General features: G+C 47.0%; 1 protein-coding gene across 2 annotated transcripts in view; it reads right to left on the minus strand.

Annotated features, from left to right (window-relative positions):
- The window catches only part of INPP4B (inositol polyphosphate-4-phosphatase type II B), an 812,760-nt gene extending 797,068 nt beyond the window's left edge, over positions 1-15,692 (minus strand). For both annotated transcript variants that reach the window (XM_033939865.1, XM_033939855.1), the window contains exons 1-2: positions 15,546-15,692; positions 4,933-4,977 (exon numbers count right to left, since the gene is read on the minus strand). In XM_033939865.1, the coding sequence (XP_033795756.1) occupies positions 4,933-4,977; positions 15,546-15,621 (121 nt within the window). In that variant the 5' untranslated portion in view covers positions 15,622-15,692. The remainder of the gene's footprint in view (positions 1-4,932; positions 4,978-15,545) is intronic.
- Between the last annotated feature and the right edge of the window lie 5,899 nt (positions 15,693-21,591).

Below are 21,591 nucleotides of genomic sequence, written 5' to 3' on the forward strand. Positions count from 1 at the left end.
AATCATCTCTCCTTTCCTCTCCTCTACCTCAATTCTTCCTCTTTCCTTTCTCCCCCCCCCCCATGTGAAGTATCTTTCCTCCCCTCCTACCCATTCCCTTATGCAACATCTTTCTATCACTCCCTCCCATCCACCTGTGCAGCAGAACCCCACCGACCCTCCCACCGTGAGACTGACATGCCTCCGCTCCGAGGCCTCCAAAAACAGCAGCGGTGGCAGCGCTCTGAATGGGCTACTTTGCAGTCTTCCCCGCCGGGGCTGGGTCTTCCCTCTACAGCATTTTTCTACTCCTCCCTCCCAACCTCCATGTGCAGCAGAACTTCACAGACCCTCCCACCATGACCCGGCAGAGGGAAGGCCCCAGCGGGGAAGGCCACGAAGCAGCCCATTCAAAGCGCTGCCGCCACCGCCACTTTAGGAGGCCTCAGAGCGGGAGGTATATCAGGTCTCACCGGAGTGGGGGGGGGGGGTCGCTGAATTGATGAGTTCAATTTTTTTTGGCAAATCGGGCAGCACTAGTCTCAGGGATAGAGTCGGGGACAATCGTGGGGGGGGGGGTGATGGAAGGGAGTTTTGGGGGTCAATCTAACTAGGGCTTATTTTTGGGGTAGGGCTTATATTAGGAGCATTTTTAAAAATCATGCTAGGGCAGTCTTTCCAGCTACTTTTTTTTGTTGAGATGGTTTATTTTAATTCTTTCTCCACTTTAATTCTTTCACTGCTTTGAAAATCAGTTAAATGGTCTGCAGTTAGAAAAGTACCCATGTACGAGTATGTTTCAGCAAGGCGGGCTACTGAAAATTTGCTCCCTTAATTCAGCAAATTATAGGCCTGAGTTAATTAATGCAAATAGAATTCATTCTCCAAGCATGCTATGTAATGTTTTGTTTCGTTTATACATTATTATGTATATAATTCAGGGCAGTGTATTTCAAACTGTGTATCGTGCCTCCTGAGATTTCAGGCGTGCCGTGACACACTGGGGAGGTGGAGAGGCATCAGCAAAAGGCATGTCCTATAGGCAATCAGCCAGCGCCTCTCCTCTTCGTTCCTCTTCCCTACTGGCACCCCCCACTGGCAACGCGGAGCACATCTGGAGGGCTTTCGCGCATGCGTGGATGTTGACATGATGACATCATGCATGCATGTGATGTCATCACAGTGACGTCCGCGCACTTACGGATGCCTCGAGCTGCAGCCACTATGTTTAGTGTGCTGCGGCTCGACAAAGTTTGCAGGACACTGATTTAGGGTTACCAGATTTTATGCTTCTAAACCTGACCAGTTTGTCTGGGTTTTGGAAGGCTTTGAGCTTGGGGCCGCCTCTGGAGAGCCTCTGCGCTTGTGCCAAAGTCAGCGTGATGATGTCACACGCATGCATGTGATGTCATCGCACCGAGGTCTGCGCACACATGGAGCCACGAGGTTTGTGTGGGGGTGGGACTAGGGGATAGAGAGGGGCAGGGCTGGGGCGGAGCTGGAGGTGGATACAGGGCAGGGCTGGGGGCGGACTGGGGCAGGGCCAATTATCCTCTTTTTTAAAGATGAAATCTGGTAACCCGACTCATGGTGACTCTGCAGTTGTTTTTTCAGAATAGCCAGCAAGAATTGAATGTACGATATTTGATACACTTTGACCTAATATATACAGTGTTCCCCCAGTCGTTCGTGGTTGGCGGTTCAAAGTTCCGGTCATTCACGGTATTTTCCGACCACGAATCGCCAACAAGGAGAGGGCAGCGGGAGAGGCAGGAGAGAGCAGCCGGAGCGCTGCGAGTACAGGAAATCACTCACGATACGCTCCGACCGCCTCTTCCTGCACTAAGTTGGGCCTTATCCAATCAGGAGCTGCGTGTCAAAGCAGCTCCTGATTGGATAAGGCCCGACTTAGTGCAGGAAGAGGCGGTCGGAGCATACCGCGCGTGATTTCCTGCACATGCGGTGCTCCGGCTGCTCTCCTGCTGCCCTCTTCAGGCTCCCCCATGAAAAACCGTATTCGCGGGTTTTTTTTAGATTCACGGGGGTTCCTGGAACGGAACCCCTGCGAATATCGGGGGAGTACTGTATAGAAATTGATTTTGTGTGTTTTTTCAAAATATTCTTTATTGAAATAAATTCTCAATACAAACTTAGGCCCTCTTTTACTAAGGTGCACAAAGCATTTTAGTGCGCGTTTATCACGGGCTAAATCAACATGTGCGCTAACCGCTAATGCGTCCATAGGATAACATGCACGTGTTGGTGTTTAGCGAGTGCTATTATTTACCACGCGCTAAAAAGCATAGCGCACCTTAGTAAAAGAGGGGGTTAGTCATCCAATATTCAAATTGCAAATATATTCAAATCCCACCATATCCTAAAATAAAACCAAACCGCCCACAGCTCTCTCCCCACCACCCACCCACCCTTAGAGGTCAGGAGGTGACATATCTACTTAACATTCAAAGCATTCAAATCTATTTCCGAGATGATAGATTCTGCCCACATTTTCTATTTGGACCATACTTTTTGAAACAGATACCGTATATACTTGAATATAAGTTGATCCGAATAGAAGTCGAGCCCCCATTTCCCCCCCCCAAAAAGGAGGAAAAACGGTTGGCTTAAATATAAGTCGGGCGGCATAATATTCAAGCGCTCTGCCAGGCTCTGCGAGAATTCGCAGGAACCATTAAGGAAGCCGCTCAGCACTGAGCAGCAGCGCAAAATCGCGCACCTGCTCGTGCTTCTCAGCGCGGCCGAAGACACTCACAGAAGCCCGTTAACAGCGGGGCAGGAACTTGGAAAGTTGGCTCCTACCTGCTGCACCTCCACCGACGATCATCAGTAGAAGTATGAGCCTAAGTCTAGGACAGGGAGGGTGGCAGGGTGAAAGGTGTCGGCCTGCAAAAATTTCAGAAAGGGGGGGGTGGGTGTATTGGCTCGAATATAAACCGGAACCCACATTTTTGGGCCAATTTTTTGGCCCAAAAATCCTGGTTTATATTCGAGTATATACGGTAACTGATTTCTTCGTATGGCAGTTAGCTTAGATATATTATAGATAAATTTGTCCTTATCTTGAACTATCTTAGTCGATGGTAATTGTTTTCAATTCCAATATGCAGCTAATACCATACGTGCTGTTGTCATTATCAATCCAATCCATTTCCCTTGATCTATTGGTATTACTGATGTAACCATATTTAACAAACAGAGTTCCTTAGTCTTACATGTCTGAAGCACCAACACCCCAATACAAAATTTGTTACCTGATCCCCCAAAATTTGTGCCTTAGGGCAATTCCACCAAATATGGATAAATGAGCCTTGAAATCCTTTTACTAAGGTGCGCTAGCGTTTTTAGCGCATGCAGGATTTTAGCGCGCACTAAACCCGCGCTACGCTTCTAGAACTAACGCCAGCTCAATGCTGGCGTTAAGGTCTAGCGCGCGTGACAATTTAGCGCACATTAAGGCCCTAACGCACCTTTGTAAAAGGCGCCCTAAGTGTTTCAGCGCGGATTTAGCGTACGGATAACATGCACCTTTGTAAAAGAGGAGATTAGTATATCTAGAAATTCTATGTATTTTCAGAGCCAATTTAACTGTAACCTTTACTGAGAGTGGGGTTAACAGGGGACTTTTGGAAAACTATATACCATAGAGTTCTATGAAGGACTTTAGGACCGTCACACATGTGAATATTTCATATCTCAAAGGCTAACTTTAGATCAAGAGGATCTTTTACATGTAAGAGAGTGTTTACTCGATCATATCAAGAGTGAAGACCACTGATCTCAAGTGTTCACTGTCAATTACCAGAACTAATCTTGGTATATTGACCTTTCATGTGAACTATCATTGATCTGAGTCTGCCCTTTTTATTCAAACTTTTTTCATTTTTATTTTTTACTGTTTAAACCTCTGTTTTGTTACTGTTGTTCTTTATGTTCAATAGTATTCTACAATACTTAGCTCGGGTGTTGTATGTCGCCCGACTGGCTGACTCTGGCTTATGTCGTCCGATTGGCTGACTCTGGCTTATGTCGCCCGACTGGCTGACTCTGGCTTATGTCGTCCGATTGGCTGACTCTGGCTTATGTCGCCCGACTGGCTGACTCTGGCTTATGTCGCCCGACTGGCTGACTCTGGTTTATGTCGCCCGACTGGCTGACTCTGGCTTATGTCGCCCGACTGGCTGACTCTGGCTTATGTCGTCCGATTGGCTGACTCTGGCTTATGTCGCCCGACTGGCTGACTCTAGCTTATGTCGCCCGACTGGCTGACTCTGGTTTATGTCGCCCGACTGGCTGACTCTGGCTTATGTCGCCCGACTGGCTGACTCTGGCTTATGTCGCCCGACTGGCTGACTCTGGCTTATGTCGTCCGATTGGCTGACTCTGGCTTATGTCGCCCGACTGGCTGACTCTGGCTTATGTCGCCCGACTGGCTGACTCTGGCTTATGTCGCCCGACTGGCTAACTCTGGCTTATGTCGCCCGACTGGCTGACTCTGGCTTATGTCGCCCGACTGGCTGACTCTGGCTCGGGCGACATAAGCCAGAGTCAGCCAGTCGGGCGACATACAACACCCGAGCTAAGTATTGTAGAATACTATTGAACATAAAGAACAACAGTAACAAAACAGAGGTTTAAACAGTAAAAAATAAAAATGAAAAAAGTTTGAATAAAAAGGGCAGACTCAGATCAATGATAGTTCACATGAAAGGTCAATATACCAAGATTAGTTCTGGTAATTGACAGTGAACACTTGAGATCAGTGGTCTTCACTCTTGATATGATCGAGTAAACACTCTCTTACATGTAAAAGATCCTCTTGATCTAAAGTTAGCCTTTGAACAGGAGATATTAGTAGATATACTAGCATATACGATTGGATTAACATTTCATATATACACAGAACAGAATGAATGGCAAAATGGTACAGCTCACCAATACTGAATTCCAGCTTAGGATCATTCACAACTTTCTGAACACCTGTTGATGAAGATGAGAAAACAAGATTAAACTAAACTAAACTAAGCCTTAGGTTTATATACTGCATCATCTCCACGGAAGTGGAGCTCGACACGGTTTACAAAGCATAAAGATAAAAAATAGGAAGAGAGAGGGGAAGGATATACAAAGCATGTAAAAAGAGGGATGTAAACAGGGGAAGAGAAGTTATATGCTAGAGAAAAGCCAGGTTTTCAGTTGTTTTCGGAATGGTTGGAGGGAGCCCAGATTCCGCAGCGGGACAGTGAGATCGTTCCAAAGGCCCGTGATTTTGGAGAGGAGGCATTTCAAATACTGTATTTGGAATCAAACCTCCCCCCCCCCCCCCCCCCCCGCGGCTGCCGCCTGGAGGAAACCATTAGTGTTCTGTGTTTTGAGACACGAAGTTATTTTATAGGGGAAACCTGTTCTGCCATGTAGCGTGCCTGGCTCTGTAGAGAAAATGCACCTCGGTCGCAACTGTGAGGAAGATTTCCCTCTATTCAGTGCTTGTTGTGTTGAAAGAAAAGTTTTAAATTCTTTATTCATTTTTGCATGTTACAACAAGTGTAGCAGATACACTCATATGAACTTAAAAATACACACTTGATTAACTCTCATATAATACATTAAGTATAACAATTCATTACAAATTAATATTCTATAATATTTTAAATATTATGTAATAAACCTAATATTTTAAATTATTCTTATTAAATAGAAAATCCTCCCCTCCCATCACAATATTACATACAAGTACCATTACATTGAAACTATTGATATAATCATATATTATGAAATGACAAAAAGAAAACCCAGAAAGAAAAGGAAAAATTAAAATGGTCTCACGCTCTCATTCTGATACGGTGGGCATCTTATCGAAAATAAGAAGTTGCAAGCAGAATTCAGAAAAACTGAAAAAAAAAACAACCAAACGCCCCCGTTTACTAAGCTGTGTTAAAGGTTAGCAGTTACTATGGGCTCCTTTTACTAAGGTGTGCTAGCATTTTTAGCGCAACGCAGGAGATTACCGTGCGCCACACTGCGTGCTACGCTTCTAGAACCAATGCCAGCTCAATGCTGGCGTTAAGGTCTGGCGCGCGTGGCAATGTAGTGCGTGCGCGTTAAAGCCCTGGCGCACCTTAGTAAAAGGAGCCCTATGTATCGAGGGATTGTTTAGGGATTTTTTTTTACAGGTGTATTTTTGAATTTTCGTTTTCACTATTTGGGACCCAGAGGTTTTCGTTTGGACACAGCATTTTGCAGCGATAGCTCAACTACCAGGATTTTTCAGCCGGTCGTCAATAAGATAATTGGGATCATCTTATTTTTTAAACATACATACAATTGAACGTATGCTTTAGGCCAGGGGTGTCAAAGTCCCTCCTCGAGGGCCGCAATCCAGTCGGGTTTTCAGGATTTCCCCAATGAATATGCATGAGATCTATTTGCAGGCACTGCTTTCATTGTATACTACCGTATTTTCACGCATATAACGCGCGCGTTATACACGATTTTACAAACCGTGCATAACCTTGCGCGTTATACGCGTGAGCGCGTTTTACAACTTTTTTTTTCCAATCCGATCGGCATCCCCCCTGCGAACCGGCATCCTCCCCCCCCCCGCTCGCATCAACCCCCCTCCCCCGCGATCCTACATCCCCCCAGCACCAAACATCTCTTACCCGATTGGGCACCGGCACCAGCACCAATGCACAGGACGTGCCAGTGCCTGAAGATCCTCCCTCGTTGGTTTGGGCTGGGCTGGGCTGGGCGGTGCGATGCAGGAGAGATAATCCTTCTTCCTGCGCCGGGCTGGACTAGGCTTTGAGCATTTGCGCATGCTCAAAGCCTTCTGGTCACGCTCTCTCCGAGATTCTCGATCCTGTGCATTGGTGCTGGTGCCGGTGCCCAATCGGGTAAGAGATGTTTGGTGCTGGGGGGATGTAGGATCGCGGGGGAGGGGGGGTGACGCGAGCGAGGGGGGAGGATGCCGGTTCGCAGGGGGGATGCCGGATCGGATTGAAAAAAAAAGTTGTAAAACGCGGGTGAGCGGGGGGGGGGGGGGGAGAGGATGCCGGTTCGGAGTAAGCGGGAGGAGGTTTTAGCATGCGCGGTATACGCGTGTGCGCGCTATATTAAATTTTTTAAACATAAATTTGTGTTCCCCGCGCGCTATACCCGTGTGCGCGTTTTACACGGGTGCGCGTTATATGCGTGAAAATACGGTAATAGATCTCATGTATAGTCATTGGGGAAATCCTGAAAACCCGACTGGATTGCGGCCCTCGAGGAGGAACTTTGACACCCCTGCTTTAGGCTGATATTTGATAGTCATCAATGGTTGGTAGGCGGGGGGGGAGGGGGGTGCCATGATGTTCAATTAACACCTACATGTTACAGAGCTGCCGCTGCAAGATGAGTGTGTTAGACTGAGCACTATTATATCATTTATTCAGCATTTTTTGTATTTGTTATACACCGTTTTTTCTTTTGTAAATTATATTTTTGAATTCCAATAGAATTCATTTGATTGATTTAGAGCAGTGGCTGTCCTGGGGGAACCCCCAGCCAGTCAGGTTTTCAAGATATCCCTAATGAATATGCATGAAAGAGATTTGCATATGATGGAAGTGACAGATATGCAAATCTCTCTCATGCATATTCATTAGGGATATCTTGAAAACCTGACTGGCTGGGGGTCCCCCAGGACAGGTTTGGGAACCACTGATTTAGAGAATTCTACATTGAAATTTAATAATCTCCCGAGTAGTTCTGTACTATGTATTAATAGCCAGACTTCACATTGTTGAATGCTGGGGGGCGTGCCCAGCATCTTTCCATACCAAGCAATACACTTACCAAATTAACTAATCTGATCTAGTGTTTCTGAGTTGAATTCTGCCTAAACAGGTTAAAAGCGACTTGCAATATTAGGAATTACAGATGGCTATACTACATTATATTAGGAGGACCAAGTTACATAGTAACATAGTAACATAGTAGATGACGGCAGATAAAGACCCGAATGGTCCATCCAGTCTGCCCAACCTGATTCAATTTAAATTTTTTTTTTTTTTAATTAATTTTTTCTTCTTAGCTTTTTCTGGGCAAGAATCCAAAGCTTTACCTGGTACTGTGCTTGGGTTCCAACTGCCGAAATCTCTGTTAAGACTTACTCCAGCCCATCTACACCCTCCCAGCCATTGAAGCCCTCCCCAGCCCATCCTCCACCAGACACAGACTGTGCAAGTCTGCCCAGTAACTGGCCTAGTTCAATATTTAATATTTTTTCTGATTCTAAATCTTCTGTGTTCATCCCATGCTTCTTTGAACTCAGGTAAATCATGCCAAACGAACCTGATTGAATTTTTTGATTGGGTGACCAGAGAGCTGGATCGAGGACATATGCTAGATGTAATTTACTTGGATTTCAGCAAAGTTATGAATGAAGTGACAGGGAAAGGAGGATTGAGGTTCCATAACTGTATAGGTATAACACTTGAGTTGAGTATGGGATTTAGTGATATTAGGTATTTTGAGTTAGTTGTCTATAGTGTGTATGCCAGGGCTGCCCAAGTCTGGTCCTCGAGATCTACTGGCAGGCCAGGTTTTCAGGATATCCACAATGAATATGCATGAGAGAGATTTGCATACCAAGAAGGCAGTGCAGGCTAATCTTTTCTCATGCATATTCATTGTGGATATCCAGAAAACCTGGCCTGCCAGTAGATCTCGAGGACCGGACTTGGGCAGCCCTGGTGTATGCTTTCAAAGAAGAGAGATCTTAATTTTTTTCTGAATCTGTTGTAGAATGTTTCCATCCTAATGTTAGTTGGGAGATTGTTCCAGGTCTTGGTGCCAAGATAAGTGAGAGCGAGTCAAATGAGGGTTTGTATTTAACTCCTTTGGGAGATGGAAGGAGCTAGTTTTCTGGCTGATGTTGACCAGGAATTGACAAATACATTTATGAGTGGCTCTGCAATTTTTGCATATAGAATTTGGAACATTATACAAGATAGTTTGAAGGTGATATGAGTTTTGATAGGAAGCCAGTGTAAGATCATCTGTAGTTTGTTCAGGAGAGTAGAGTTTAGACCCGCACAGAGGGAGTTGTAGTAATCCAGCTGGGACAGTATAAGCATTTGCGTTAGTACAGCAAAGTGGTGCTCTTGAAAAAAGGGCCGGATAAGTCTTAGTCTTCTCATATTGTAGAGGGTTTTCTTCCTTAGATTGGATACTTGAGATTCGTATGATAGGGTGGAGTTGAGTATAACTTCAAGGACCTTGGACATCTTGTTGATATTCAGTGTGGGTCCTGCTGTTAAAAAAGTTACAGTGGACGAAACCATGTGTATAGTGTTATGCAATCATAGAACTTTGGTTTTGTTCACATTTAGTTTGAGTTTGTTGGATGCGGCCCAGGTCCGTATTTTATCTATTCCATTTGATATTATCAGCGTAGTATTGTTAGTCACAATTAATTGGGCTATGTAGATGAATGTCATCTCTGTATGAGACTATGCATTCATTGTTGTCGAATTTGATATGGCCTAGTGAACTCATGAAAAGGTTGTAGAGGATCGGGGATAATGGTAATCCTTGCAGTAAGCCACAGAATACTTGACAGGTTTTTTTTTTAAATGCTTCATCTTTGTAAACAAGATATTGTCAGTTTTGTAGGAAGTCTTTGAACCACTTCAGGATGGTTCCTACGATGACTATTTCATAGAGTTTGGCTAGTAATAGTTTATGGTCAACCAGGTCGAAGGCGGCGGATATGTCAAATTGAAGGAGGATTGTTTGGCAGCCAATGCTCAAGTACTGCTTGATTTTGGTGCTATAATTTGAGCAGGATTCAAACTGAGTGGGACGGAGGCAAGACTGTTCTTCAATGTAGGCGGAGAGTTGTTTACCGACGTGCATTTCTAAAAGTTTGGTTAGTATTGGGATTCCAGCTATGGGTCAGTAATTTGAGGGGCTTGAAAGGCCAACATTCTAGGCTTTGGGGAACGGCGTGAGGGCAATTTGTCCCATTTGAGATGGTAGTTGGCCGTGATGAAGAAGATTGTTTAAGAGTTTTGTTAGCCATTCTATGATGTGGTCATGGGTTTCATCAAGTAGATGATTGGGGCATCAGTCAAGTAGGCTGTTGCAAGTGGACAGTTTTTTCATGAGAGTACTAGTAGTTGTTTGGGACAGAGGCAGGAAAGTGCTCCAGATGTGGCTTGCTGGGTTTGATTCTGGAGGTGTACAATTTGTTTGGAGAGATATAGGGGCAGTGACGGCAGTTTTATTGACTTCTGATTTTTAAATTTTGTTTTAGAAGAAGACTGCTAAGATCTGCGCAATAGGGTGGGAATCAATGTCCGACTGACGTAAAACTGGGGGGTGAGGTCATGGTACACATTAGGTGGAATAACTTTTTGATGTCCATTTCAAGAGTGTAGTGTTGTTGGCTTTATTGCCTTAGCAATATGGAATTTGTATTTGTTGATGGCTGATCTCCACATGAATTTGGGTTCTGGGAGATTGAACATAAGAACATAAGCCATGCCTCTTCTGGGTCAGACCCAGAGGTTCATCATGCCCAGCAGTCCACTCACGCGGCGGCCCATCAGGTCCTGGACCTGTATAGTAGCCCTCTATCCCCTTTTCCTTCAGGAAATTGTCCAATTCCTTCTTGAACTCCAATACCATACCCTGCTCTATCACACCCTCTGGAAGCCCATTCCAGATTTCCACTCATTGCTCTTTTGCCATTGTCATTCATGTCTTCTCCAAGACTGATTTTCCGCTTTTAGGGTGTCCGTGAACCAAAGTGAGGTTGAGGGTTAACTGCATTGTGGACATATATGTACTTCACACCACTTACGGTGGTGATTAATTGCAGCTAATGTGTGGTACCATACCATTTGTTATGTGTAAGGTGCAATGCCCTCCATTCTCTGCCTCGTTCCACGCTTGTCAGTTAATATAGGATGTAGCACGCGTGAAAAGGGCAGTTCTATACCTGGGCTCTCACATTTATATATCAATGGCGTCCATAAGTGTACAGAACAGTCGGGTTTTTGGGATAGCCCTAATGAATATGCTTGGGGCAGATTTGCAAGCCTGTCACCTCCATTATATGCAAATCTCTATCATGCATATTCATTAGGGCTATCCCAAACCCCCAACTGGCCTAGTGAATCTCCAGGAAAGGGTGGGAACCACTGCACTAGACCACCACGGATTTTATTTTGGGTGTCAGGAAGTTCATTAGACTACAACCAGTGTTCTTCAAGTCGGTCCTAGAGAAACCCACTTGCCAGTCAGGCAGTGGCGTACAAAGGGGGCCAGGGGGGGTCAGTCCATCCCGGGTGCACGGCTTGGGGGGGTGCACAGCCGGCCAAGTCCAGGTCCTCCTGTCCTTCCTTTCCCCCGGTCCGCGCCTGCAATCTTACCTCCCCGCTGCTGCTGCTAATCGCCGACAAGAATTGGCTGGCCAGGAAATCGGCGATTAGCAGCAGCAGCGGGGAGGTAATATTGTAGGTACGGACCAGAGGAAAGGAAGGAGAGAGGCGCTTTTTTTTTCTGCAGCAGGGAGGGAAGGATGTAGGCAGGCAAGCTGGCTGGCTTTAATGCAGCAGGGAGGGAGGGAGATACGTAGGTAGGTAGGCAGGCTGGCTTTGGGGGGGTGGACAAAATCTGGAAGGTAGTGGGAGGCACTGGGGGCACTAAGGACATGGGAAGGGGGCACTGGGGGCATTATGGACACAGGAAGGAGGCACTGGGGGCACTATGGACACAGGAAGGAGGCACTGGGGACACCATAGAGACAGAACGGGGGCACTAAGGACACAGGACGGGGCACTGGGGGCACTAAGGACATAGGTCGGGGGCACTGGGGGCACTAAGGACACAGGACGGAGGCACTGGGGGCACTATGGACACAGGACGGAGGCACTGGGGGCACTATGGACACAGGACGGGGGCACTGGGGCACTATGGACACAGGACGGGGGCACTGGGGGCACTATGGACACAGGAAGGAGGCACTGGGGGCACTATGGACACGGGAAGGAGGCACTGGGGCACTATGGACACGGGATGGAGGCACTGGGGGCACTAAGGACACAGGACGGAGGCACTGGGGGCACTAAGGACACAGGACGGAGGAACTGGGGGCACTAAGGACATGGGAAGGAGGCACTGGGGGTACTAAGGACATGGGAAGGAAGGAGGGAGGGAATAGAAAGGGACAATTGTTGGGCCTGAGTGCAGAAAGAAAGAAATGAAAGAAAGGATACATAGTCAATTAATAGATATCCCCTTTTGATGAAAAAAATAAATGGTCACGTTACCTCTGACTTACTTTCTCTGCAGAAGAGTCGGCAGCCGCACTGAGGTGCAGGAAGGTTCCGTAATGGCTCGTCTGCCGGCTCTTTTCCGGAAGAAGTAAGTTACATCGGAGGGGGTGGACCCTGCAGACGCAGTCATTGCGGGACTTTGCCACAACTCCCTTCGTCTGCCGGGTCCACCCCCTCCGATGTAACTTACTTTTTCCGGAGCAGAGCCAGCAGAGGAGTTATCGCAGGACCTTCCAGCATGCGGCTGCTGAGTCTGCTCCAGAGCAAGTACGTCGGAGTGGGGTGGACTGGCAGCCAGCAGCTACAGTCATCGTGAGACCTTGCTGCATGAAGGGAGAGAAAGGAGCAGGATTGCTGGAATGGAAGAGTGGTGGAGGGAAAGAAAGGGGGCAGGGTGGTATGGAAGGGTGGTGCTGATGGAATTGATGTACAGAGAAAGGGGAGAGACATAAGGGGGAAGGATATTGGAGAGAAAGAAAGGGGACAGATGCTGATTGAAGAGGGGTGGATGGCGAGAGAAAGTGCAAACATTGGATTGTAGTGGGGAGCCTATGCTGGATGGAAGTGCAGATGGGAGAGATAAGGGAGCAAAATGCAGGAAGGAAATGGGAGGAGAGAAAGAGGGGAGCAGACGCTGGATGGAAGTGGACAAAGAGAGGAGAAGGTACTAGATGGAAGGGTTGGAGAAAAAGGGTACATGATGGAAGTAGGGGATAAATAAAAGGAGGGCACATGATGGGGAGAAAAGGATTGAGTTAGGAAAATACTGGAGGGGTAAGGGAAAGAGGTGGCAAGCTTTAGGTAGACAGTAAAAAAGGACATTGATGAGAGGGTAGTAAGAACGTAATCTAGAGAGGGAAGGAGAGGAGAGAGATGCCAGACCAATGGGGGTGAAAGGAGAGATGGAAGGGGGAGGCATACAGTTTCTGGAAGGGGCATAGAAGGAGAGAAGATGCCATATAGGGGAAGAGAGACGGCAGACAGTGGATGGAAGGAAGAGAGTTACAAGAAGATGAAGAAAGCAGAAACCACAGAAGACAAAGGTAGAAAAAAATGTTCTATTTATTTATTGCTTTAGGAGACATGTGTCACTGTTTCTGTGGTGTTGCATTGTATGCAGAGTCCAGCTTCTTGCTGGTTCAATTTAACCTTTGTCTATGTATTTCTATTTTATCCCCCCTTTTACAAAACTGTGGAGCGTTTTATAGTGCCAGCCGTGGTGGTAGCAGCTCTGATGCTCAGAATTCTATGAGCGTCAGAGATGTTACCACCGAGGCTAAAATCCACACTAGTTTTGTAAAAGAGGGGTTAGTTTGTGATGACATATTCCATACTAGGCGAAGGTGTTTTCTGTGTTCTGTGTGTTCGAAAGACATGGTTTTTTGTTAGGCTTGACTGTAGGATTGGTCTGTACTAGTCTGGCTTGTTTAGTTTTACAATGGGTGTATTGATGTTGTACTGCTCACTGCAATATGTAAGATGCTGCCTTTCCCTAGGTACTCATGTGTGACATGTGGCTTGCTACTAAAAATTGTGTTTTTCGTACAGATGGGGGGGGTGTCAAAAAATGATGGGTTCTGGGTGTCACATATGCTAGGTACGCCACTGCAGTCAGGTTTTCAGGATATCCGCAATGAATATGCGTCTAATGGAGGTAGCGTATGCAAATCAAGTTTATGCATATTCATTCGGATATCCCGAAAACCCGACTGGCAAGGGGGGGTACTCCAGGACCGAGTTGAGAAACACTGGACTACACCACATTTTTTGATGGTGCCCTGGGCCTTGTTGTGGGGGGGGCGGAGGGGAGAGGATTTTTTTTAACCCCAAAAGTGTGTGAGCCAATACCCGCTCATGCACTAACAGGAAGGGAGAATCTGTGCTCAAAAGGCTACATACTGCCACTGCGGTGTATGCTGTTGTATTCTGACAGTGCACAGGGATAATCTGCATGCTATTTGTTATTGCACAGAAGCGCTATAAATTTTGCATTAGGCTTGTGTTAGGAAGCTGTGCCTTAAGTGTCAGTGCATGGTGTGAGGGGAGATATATGTGAAAAGTGTTATTAGCTGCTTTATATAGATTGTAACAAGGCAGAGTTAAAAATCACATTCTTCAGTATCTAATCAAAAAGTTGTATTTAACATTCTCCTAGGACAAGCAGGACGAGTCAGCCACATATGGGTGTTGTCCCAACAGCTCCCAATTTGCGGATAAGCTCTCCAATAGCTCAGAGAGATTTTTTTTTTTTTCTTTCTTTTTTTCTCTGAGCACGCGCAGTGCCCGGGCCCCACTGGGCATGCCCGAGCCCTACCCATTTCCCCCTGCTTCCCCCTAATCCTCAGTCTTTAGTCTCCGCCCCTTCCCATCGGTCGGATTTTCTACAGCTCCCCATTACAACTTTTCTACCATCAAGACTTTTTCTACTTACCATCTTGAAGATGCCAGAAACATCAAAGAAATGTCCGGCATAATAATTTTTTTATTATTCATATTGGGAAAATAATAGAGGAATAATGGGTGGGGAGGGTGGTAATTTTATGTATTGTAAGACAATTTCGAAAGATTATCAAGTGATGTGTTTAATTGTAATGTTTTATTGATTATACACTTGATGTAAGATTGAAAATGAATAAAGATTAAAAAAAAAAAAAAAAATGTCCGGCATTTTATTACACTTCTGTAACTTAAACATGTCCTAAGTTTAGGATGGTAAAATGTAGATGAGGAAGATGAGCAATTGCAGGTGGGGGAGGGGGAAGAAGTTTTATCAATTAACTGTTTAAAAGAACGATAGGATTTCACACCCTCCCACCACCAAAAAGATGCCCTGTGAACTCTTTAGAGAGCAAAATGGTCAATCACAGCCTTTTGTGGCTAGAAGCACTATGATTTTGCAAAATTTGAAAAACACAGCTAAATTCTTTCACCCGGGATAAACAAAGAGCCCTTTCCTGTGTATCCAGTATGTTGTCAAACTTTTTTGCCATTTTCGGTCCAAGCTTAGCGCATGCGCAAACCAGCCAGCTACCTGGGCTAAAACCGAGTGCCCATCTGTTGAGTTTCGCTTAACTACGGTAGCAAGAGCGACCCTTTCATCTTAAAAATGTCAGCCCGGCAGCAAACATGGGGAGTCAGCTTTGCAGCACGATGCACTGGCAGGAAAGCCGCTTTCCCTCACTACTGCATGCGAGAAGGAAGAGGCAGGCGTGCACTTACTTGCAAGCTGAGGCTTCTCCAGCACCTCGGCTTCCACGGGGGCGACGGCTGGCTGGGCTTCCTCCTTTATTTCCATGATCAGCCCCCGGAGGTGCCCGCTTTGGTCAGGGTCCGGCTCGGAGGCAGCCTCGAGGTAAAGTCCGTATCGACACTCTGGAACTCTGCTGTTGAGACAACAGGAAAACACACCTTCAGGAGGGGGAGCGGCAGGGGGGCCAGAAGTGCCAGTCAATCCCTCCCCTCCCCCCGGATGCAGCACTAGGTCCAGAGAAGGGGCGGGGGCAGCAAGTGGCAGGACCGATGCTGTGTATAAAGTCCCACATTCTACATTTATCATGCCACTCACAGACTCCCCCCCCAGCCAGTCAATCCCCCCCCACCGGTTGTAGCACTAGGTCCAGAGAAGGGGAGGGGCAGCAAGTGGCAGGACCGATGCTGTGTATAAAGTCCCATATACTACATTTATCATGCCACTCACAGACCCTCCCCCCACACCAGTCAATCCCCCCTGGATGCAGCACTAGGTCCAGAGAAGGGGCGGGGGGGGGGGCAGCAAGTGGCAGGACCGATGCTGTGTATAAAGTCCCACATTCTACATTTATCATGCCACTCACAGACCCTTCCCCCCCACCCAGTCAATTCCCCCCCTCCCGGATGCAGCACTAGGTCCAGAGAAGGGGCGGGTGCAGCAAGTGGCAGGACCGATGATGTATAAAGTCCCACATTCTACATTTATCATGCCACTCACAGACCCTCCCCCCACACCCAGTCAATCCCCCCCCCCCGGATGCAGCACTAGGTCCAGAGAAGGGGGTAGGGCAGCAAGTGGCAGGACCGATGCTGTGTATAAAGTTCCACATTCTACATTTATCATGCCACTCACAGACCCTTCCCCCCACCCAGTCAATTCCCCCCTCCCGGATGCAGCACTAGGTCCAGAGAAGGGGCGGGGGCAGCAAGTGGCAGGACCGATGCTGTGTATAAAGTCCCACATTCTATATTTATTATGCCAATCACAGATCCTCCCCCCCACACACCCAGTCAAGCCCCCCTCCCCCGATGCAGCACTAGGTCCAGAGAGCACTTAATGCACTGGAAAACTAGATTGAAAAAAAACAAACCAAAAACCCACAAAAAAAGTGAAATGCTCTTCTGGTAAGGCTTTTGCAGCTAGCTGTTAACTTAAGCGAGTCATGATATGTCGTAGCATCGCGACAGAAAGAACCGGCGGGGCTCCGGCATTTCTACCCGTTCATCCCCATCAAGATGAGCAGCTGTTTTTTGGGAGAAGCCAACAGGTTGGATGTGGGAGCCGCCGACCCCATCACTACCCGTGGAGAGTGTTGCAGATCTGCCTGATACAAGTCTTAATTGGATGATAATGATCAGGCTTTCTGGCAACAAAACAAAACAAAAAAAAAACCATGACCAAGAAGTGTATAGGTTCCCCTGGCAGCGTGGACTACCTCATCAGATCAGAGCTGGCTGCATCAAAGAAAAGGCGTCTTCAGGCGCTTAAAAGCCTCTAGTGTAGGCAGTCTTACAGCGTTACAGATTCTCTGTGACATTTAAATGCGATGTCTATGACCAAGAAAGAAGCCGAGCAAAATCAATCAGCTGTATCGAGAAAATACAGCGGCTTTTAAAAAGTGCCTCTTCAGGGCAGCCTGACCATCTCTCTGCTGCAATACGCTGAACATCTGTCCTGTGAATTTTAAGGATGTTTACGAGGGATTTGCATGTTATAGGCGGTTCCAGGCTTGGGGATCAGTTCTGGATTTCTGAGCACCCTATCCTGATGCATTATGAGACTGGCAGCCCTGATTTCAATAGACTTAGGTCATATAAATCAGTGTTCTTCAACCGCATTTCCGCAGACCGTTGCCAGTCCGCAGATATTTCCTGCTGCTCCGCAGGGCCGGCACATGCGGCGGGCCCGAGACAATGTTCTTCAGCTGCCGGTCCGCAGTGTGATCGATGCGGCGTTATCTTTGGGCCGGCTCCCTCTTCCTCACTGCCGCAGTTCCTACGCACTTCCTGCGTCTGAAGCGGAAGCCTTCTCTCTGACGTCGCAACATCACAGGGCAGGCTTCCAGATCGGGCGCGGGACGCTGCCCGTGGCTTTGTGCACTGTGTCACTGAGGAAGAGGGAGCCGGCCTGAAGATAACACCAGGGGCGGCATAAAACGGCCAGGTGGGAGCAGGCCAGAAGTTAAGGCACAGTATGGAGGGAGGGAGGGAGGCAACAAAGGTAGGGGGAATTGAATTGGGTCAATTTTGAGAGTTTACATCTGCTGTCTGTATTTTGCACTGTTCAGGAAGAAATGCATTTGTTTATGGGAGCTCGAGATCCCATGTCGATGGGCGGAAGATAACACGGGGAAGGGGAGTAGCAACGAGGTAGGATTGGGTAGAGGGCCTGTCAGGCAGGAAAGTTTTGAATTGATTGGAGGGAAGATGGGTGGCGCGCGGGGGCGAGATTTTTTAAGGAGGGGACCGTGGAGGACTCAGCCATTTAGGGTCCTCCAGGGTGGCTTTTCCCACCTACCCACCCGTGATTTAGGCAGTGGAGGGTAGCTTGGGGCGGATCTCCCGAGCTACTGGGTCATTGGGGCTTATCAGGTGATGAGCGTTGGGCCGGCGGGGTGCCATGCCTGGTGGGTCAGGTGACCCAGATAAAGGGGCATGAGGGACATGCCACCCCTCTGACCCTTGCTGAGGTGGCGGGGTTGAGGGCACTGAAAGTTTTAATTAGGTAGCTTGGGAGGAGCTCTTTGTTTTCATGTTAATTGAAGTTATATGTTAAAGTATTATGATTAATAAACTGAGCTACGGCTAATTTTTCCATCAAAAATTCAATAGCGTTTTTGTGGTAAAAGGGAAGGGAAGGGTCATGATACCAAAGGGAGTGGGGGTGAGAATATATGGGAGACAGCAGGGCCTATCCAGATCCTGCTGGTACTTTTTTCTCTGGGGTTGTACTGCATGCACAGTCTTGAATCTTAGGGTTTCATTTATATACAGTGTTCCCCCGGTGGTTCGCGGTTGGCGGTCCCGGCCACTTGTGGTATTTTCTGACCGCGAGCTGCCGACAAGGAGAGGGCAGCGGGAGAGAGCAGCCGGAGCGCTGCGAGTGCAGGAAGTCACTCGTGGTACGCTCCGACCGCCTCTTCCTGCACTAAGACGGGTCTTATCCAATCAGGAGCTGCATGCAGAGATAAGTCCTTTATGTTTGATGTATTCTAGCTACTTCCCAACCTACTTAGTGAGGATTTATTTTTGGTTTTGATCTGGTCCATCATAGAAGCTACCTGAACAGGTACCCCACGCTGTAGGAATTGGTCGATTAGTTTTGCAGCGGTTTACTTCTTTTTTGAACACAAAGATCAAGGTGAGCTATTTTCAGGATTAGGGTTGAGAGTATTCCCCCATCTCCCTATGAAGTCTAGTGTGCTTGGCCTGACTTAACAGTTTTCCAGGCATCTCTCCCACTTCCCAGTCTTAAAAAGGTCCTAAACAGATCCAAAGAAACCTTTTTAGTCAACAGCTCTCTCCTCAAGAAAACACAGCGGAACCTTGGTTTGCGAACATAATTCGTTCCAGAAGCATGCTCGTAAACCAAAGTGCTCATATATCAAAGCGAGTTTCCCCACAGAAAATAAGGGAAACTTGGATGATTCATTCCACGTCCCAAAAAGACACCTCACCTTTGGGAACCCCTGAAAACCGGCATCGCCCCCCCCCCCCCAAAACCATTACTGCAATCGGGCGGCACGCAGCACCAACCCACAGGACGTGCCGGTGCCAAAAGAGCCTGCCACTGATCTCTGCTGGCCTTCTGGCGCCTGCTCTCTCCAAGATTCGAGAATCTCATTTGAATCTCGGAGACAGCAGGAGCCAGAAGGCCTTGAACATGTGCAGATGCTCAAGGACCAGCAGAGATTCAGTGGCAGGCTCTTTCGGTACCGGCACGTCCTGTGGGTTGGTGCTGCGTGCCGATCGCGGTAAGGGTTTGGACGGGCGATGCCGGTTCTTGGGGGTGGGGCTCGGTTTGTGAGGCAAGATTTGCGAGAGTGTTTTGCTCATCTTGCAAAACACTTGCAAACCGCGTTACTCGCAAACCGAGGTTTGACTGTACTGTATATGCAAATTATATATGCAGTTCACAGGTTGCTGTGAAAACTATCTTTAATGCTGAGCCTCTACAACCTCTCTCTTAGAACCAGGCTTACTGAGGCACTAGGCCAGCATTCCTCCCCTCAAGGGTCACCTGTGGAGTCTGATCTCTAAGAAAGTCCTCAGAGTTCAGTCTCTCTAAGGGAGAGACGCAGATAGCATGGATTAGCAGATTGTTGGATAAGCCATATGGCCATTATCTACCGTCATGTTTCTGTGTTTCTAAGTAGAGAATGACACGGTGACAAAATTCATCACCGTCCCCGTCCCCGCGGATAACCGCAGGAAATAATCCCATGTCATTTTCTAGTGTCTATTTCAACCTCGGTCCTTCTACACCAGCATTCTTCAAAGCAAAGCTTGCGGGTCAGTGGTTGTGGCCATTCATACTCTGATTCTTATGTGAGCCAAGGATAATGAAGCCATTGTGACATCACTGATGTGATTGGCTCTTAGGCACTGGTGGAATGAGGCATTATGACATCACAATCTCAGCTCTGGAATGTTGCTGCTCAATCTCAGCATTCTTCAAAGCAAAGCTTGTGGGTCAGAGGTTGTGGCCATTCATACTCTGATTCTTATGTGAGCCAAGGATAATGAAGCCATTGTGACATCACTTATGTGATTGGCTCTTAGGCACTGGTGGAATGAGGCATTATGACATCACAATATCTGCTCTGGAATGTTGCTGCTCAATCTCAGCATTCTTCAAAGCAAAGCTTGCGGGTCAGTGGTTGTGGCCATTCATACTCTGATTCTTCCCTCTCTCCTTAAAGAATGACATGAAGATGGTTTCCTGCGGTTATCCGCGGGGACGGGAACGGTGATGAATTTTGTCACTGTGTCATTCTCTATTTCTAAGTATTCCCCTGTTCCCTAAGGCCCCCATGTACTAAGCCATAGTAAAATAGCAAATTGTTGCCACATGAAAATTTTCCACAGCACTGCAAGTTTCTGAGTCACATCATGAATTTACTATGTGGTTCCAGTACCTTGGCAGATTGCGCAATCCTGACTTTAGCAATGCAAAAATGTTAGGCCCACTATCTTTAAAAACATCAGGTGGCAATTGAAAATAAAAAGACCAACCCCCGAACCATTATGAAAATACCCCCCCCTCCTCCTCCCAAAACTCATAGAGGATCTCATGTGGCAGCCTGAATCTTAGATATTTGCCTATTTTCAGCAGCAGGAGTATTTTTGAAATGTTGGAAATGTATTGAATTGGTAAGTACTAACTCTCTTGCTCTGTTTTATTCCTCCCCTAAATGTTCATTTAATATACTTCCTGCAGCATGCATAGTTATAGCAAACTACCTCTTTAACTGCATGGTACGACAATCTCTACCTATGAGCGTCAGGAGCAGCGCAGAGCATTCAGCGTGGCTCCCTGCGCTAATAACCATTATCGTGGTTTAGTAAAGGGGGGAGAGTATATTTGATAGACTATATTTTGTATTGGATTAGAACATAAGAATAGCCTTACTGGGAACATAAGAATAGCCTTACTGGGTCAGACCAATGGTCCATCATGCCCAGTAGCCCACAGTGGTCAATCCAGGTCACTAGTATCTGGTCAAAACCCAAAGAGTATCAATATTCTATGCTACCGATCCAGGGCAAGCAGTGGCTTCCCCCATGTCTGTCTCAATAACAGACTATGGACTTTTCCTCCAAGAACATGTCCAAACCTTTCTTAAAACCAGCTACGTTAACCGCTCTTACTACAACCTATGCCAATGCATTCCAGAGCTTATCTATTCTCTGAGTGAAAAAAAATTCCTCCTATTGGTTTTAAAAGCGTTTTCCTGTAACTTCATCGAGTGTCCTTTAAAACCAATAGGACATTTTTTTTTACTCAGAGAATAGT

The sequence above is a fragment of the Geotrypetes seraphini genome, chromosome 1 (genome assembly GCF_902459505.1).
Source record: "Geotrypetes seraphini chromosome 1, aGeoSer1.1, whole genome shotgun sequence".
In the NCBI taxonomy this organism is placed as follows: Eukaryota; Metazoa; Chordata; class Amphibia; order Gymnophiona; family Dermophiidae; genus Geotrypetes; species Geotrypetes seraphini.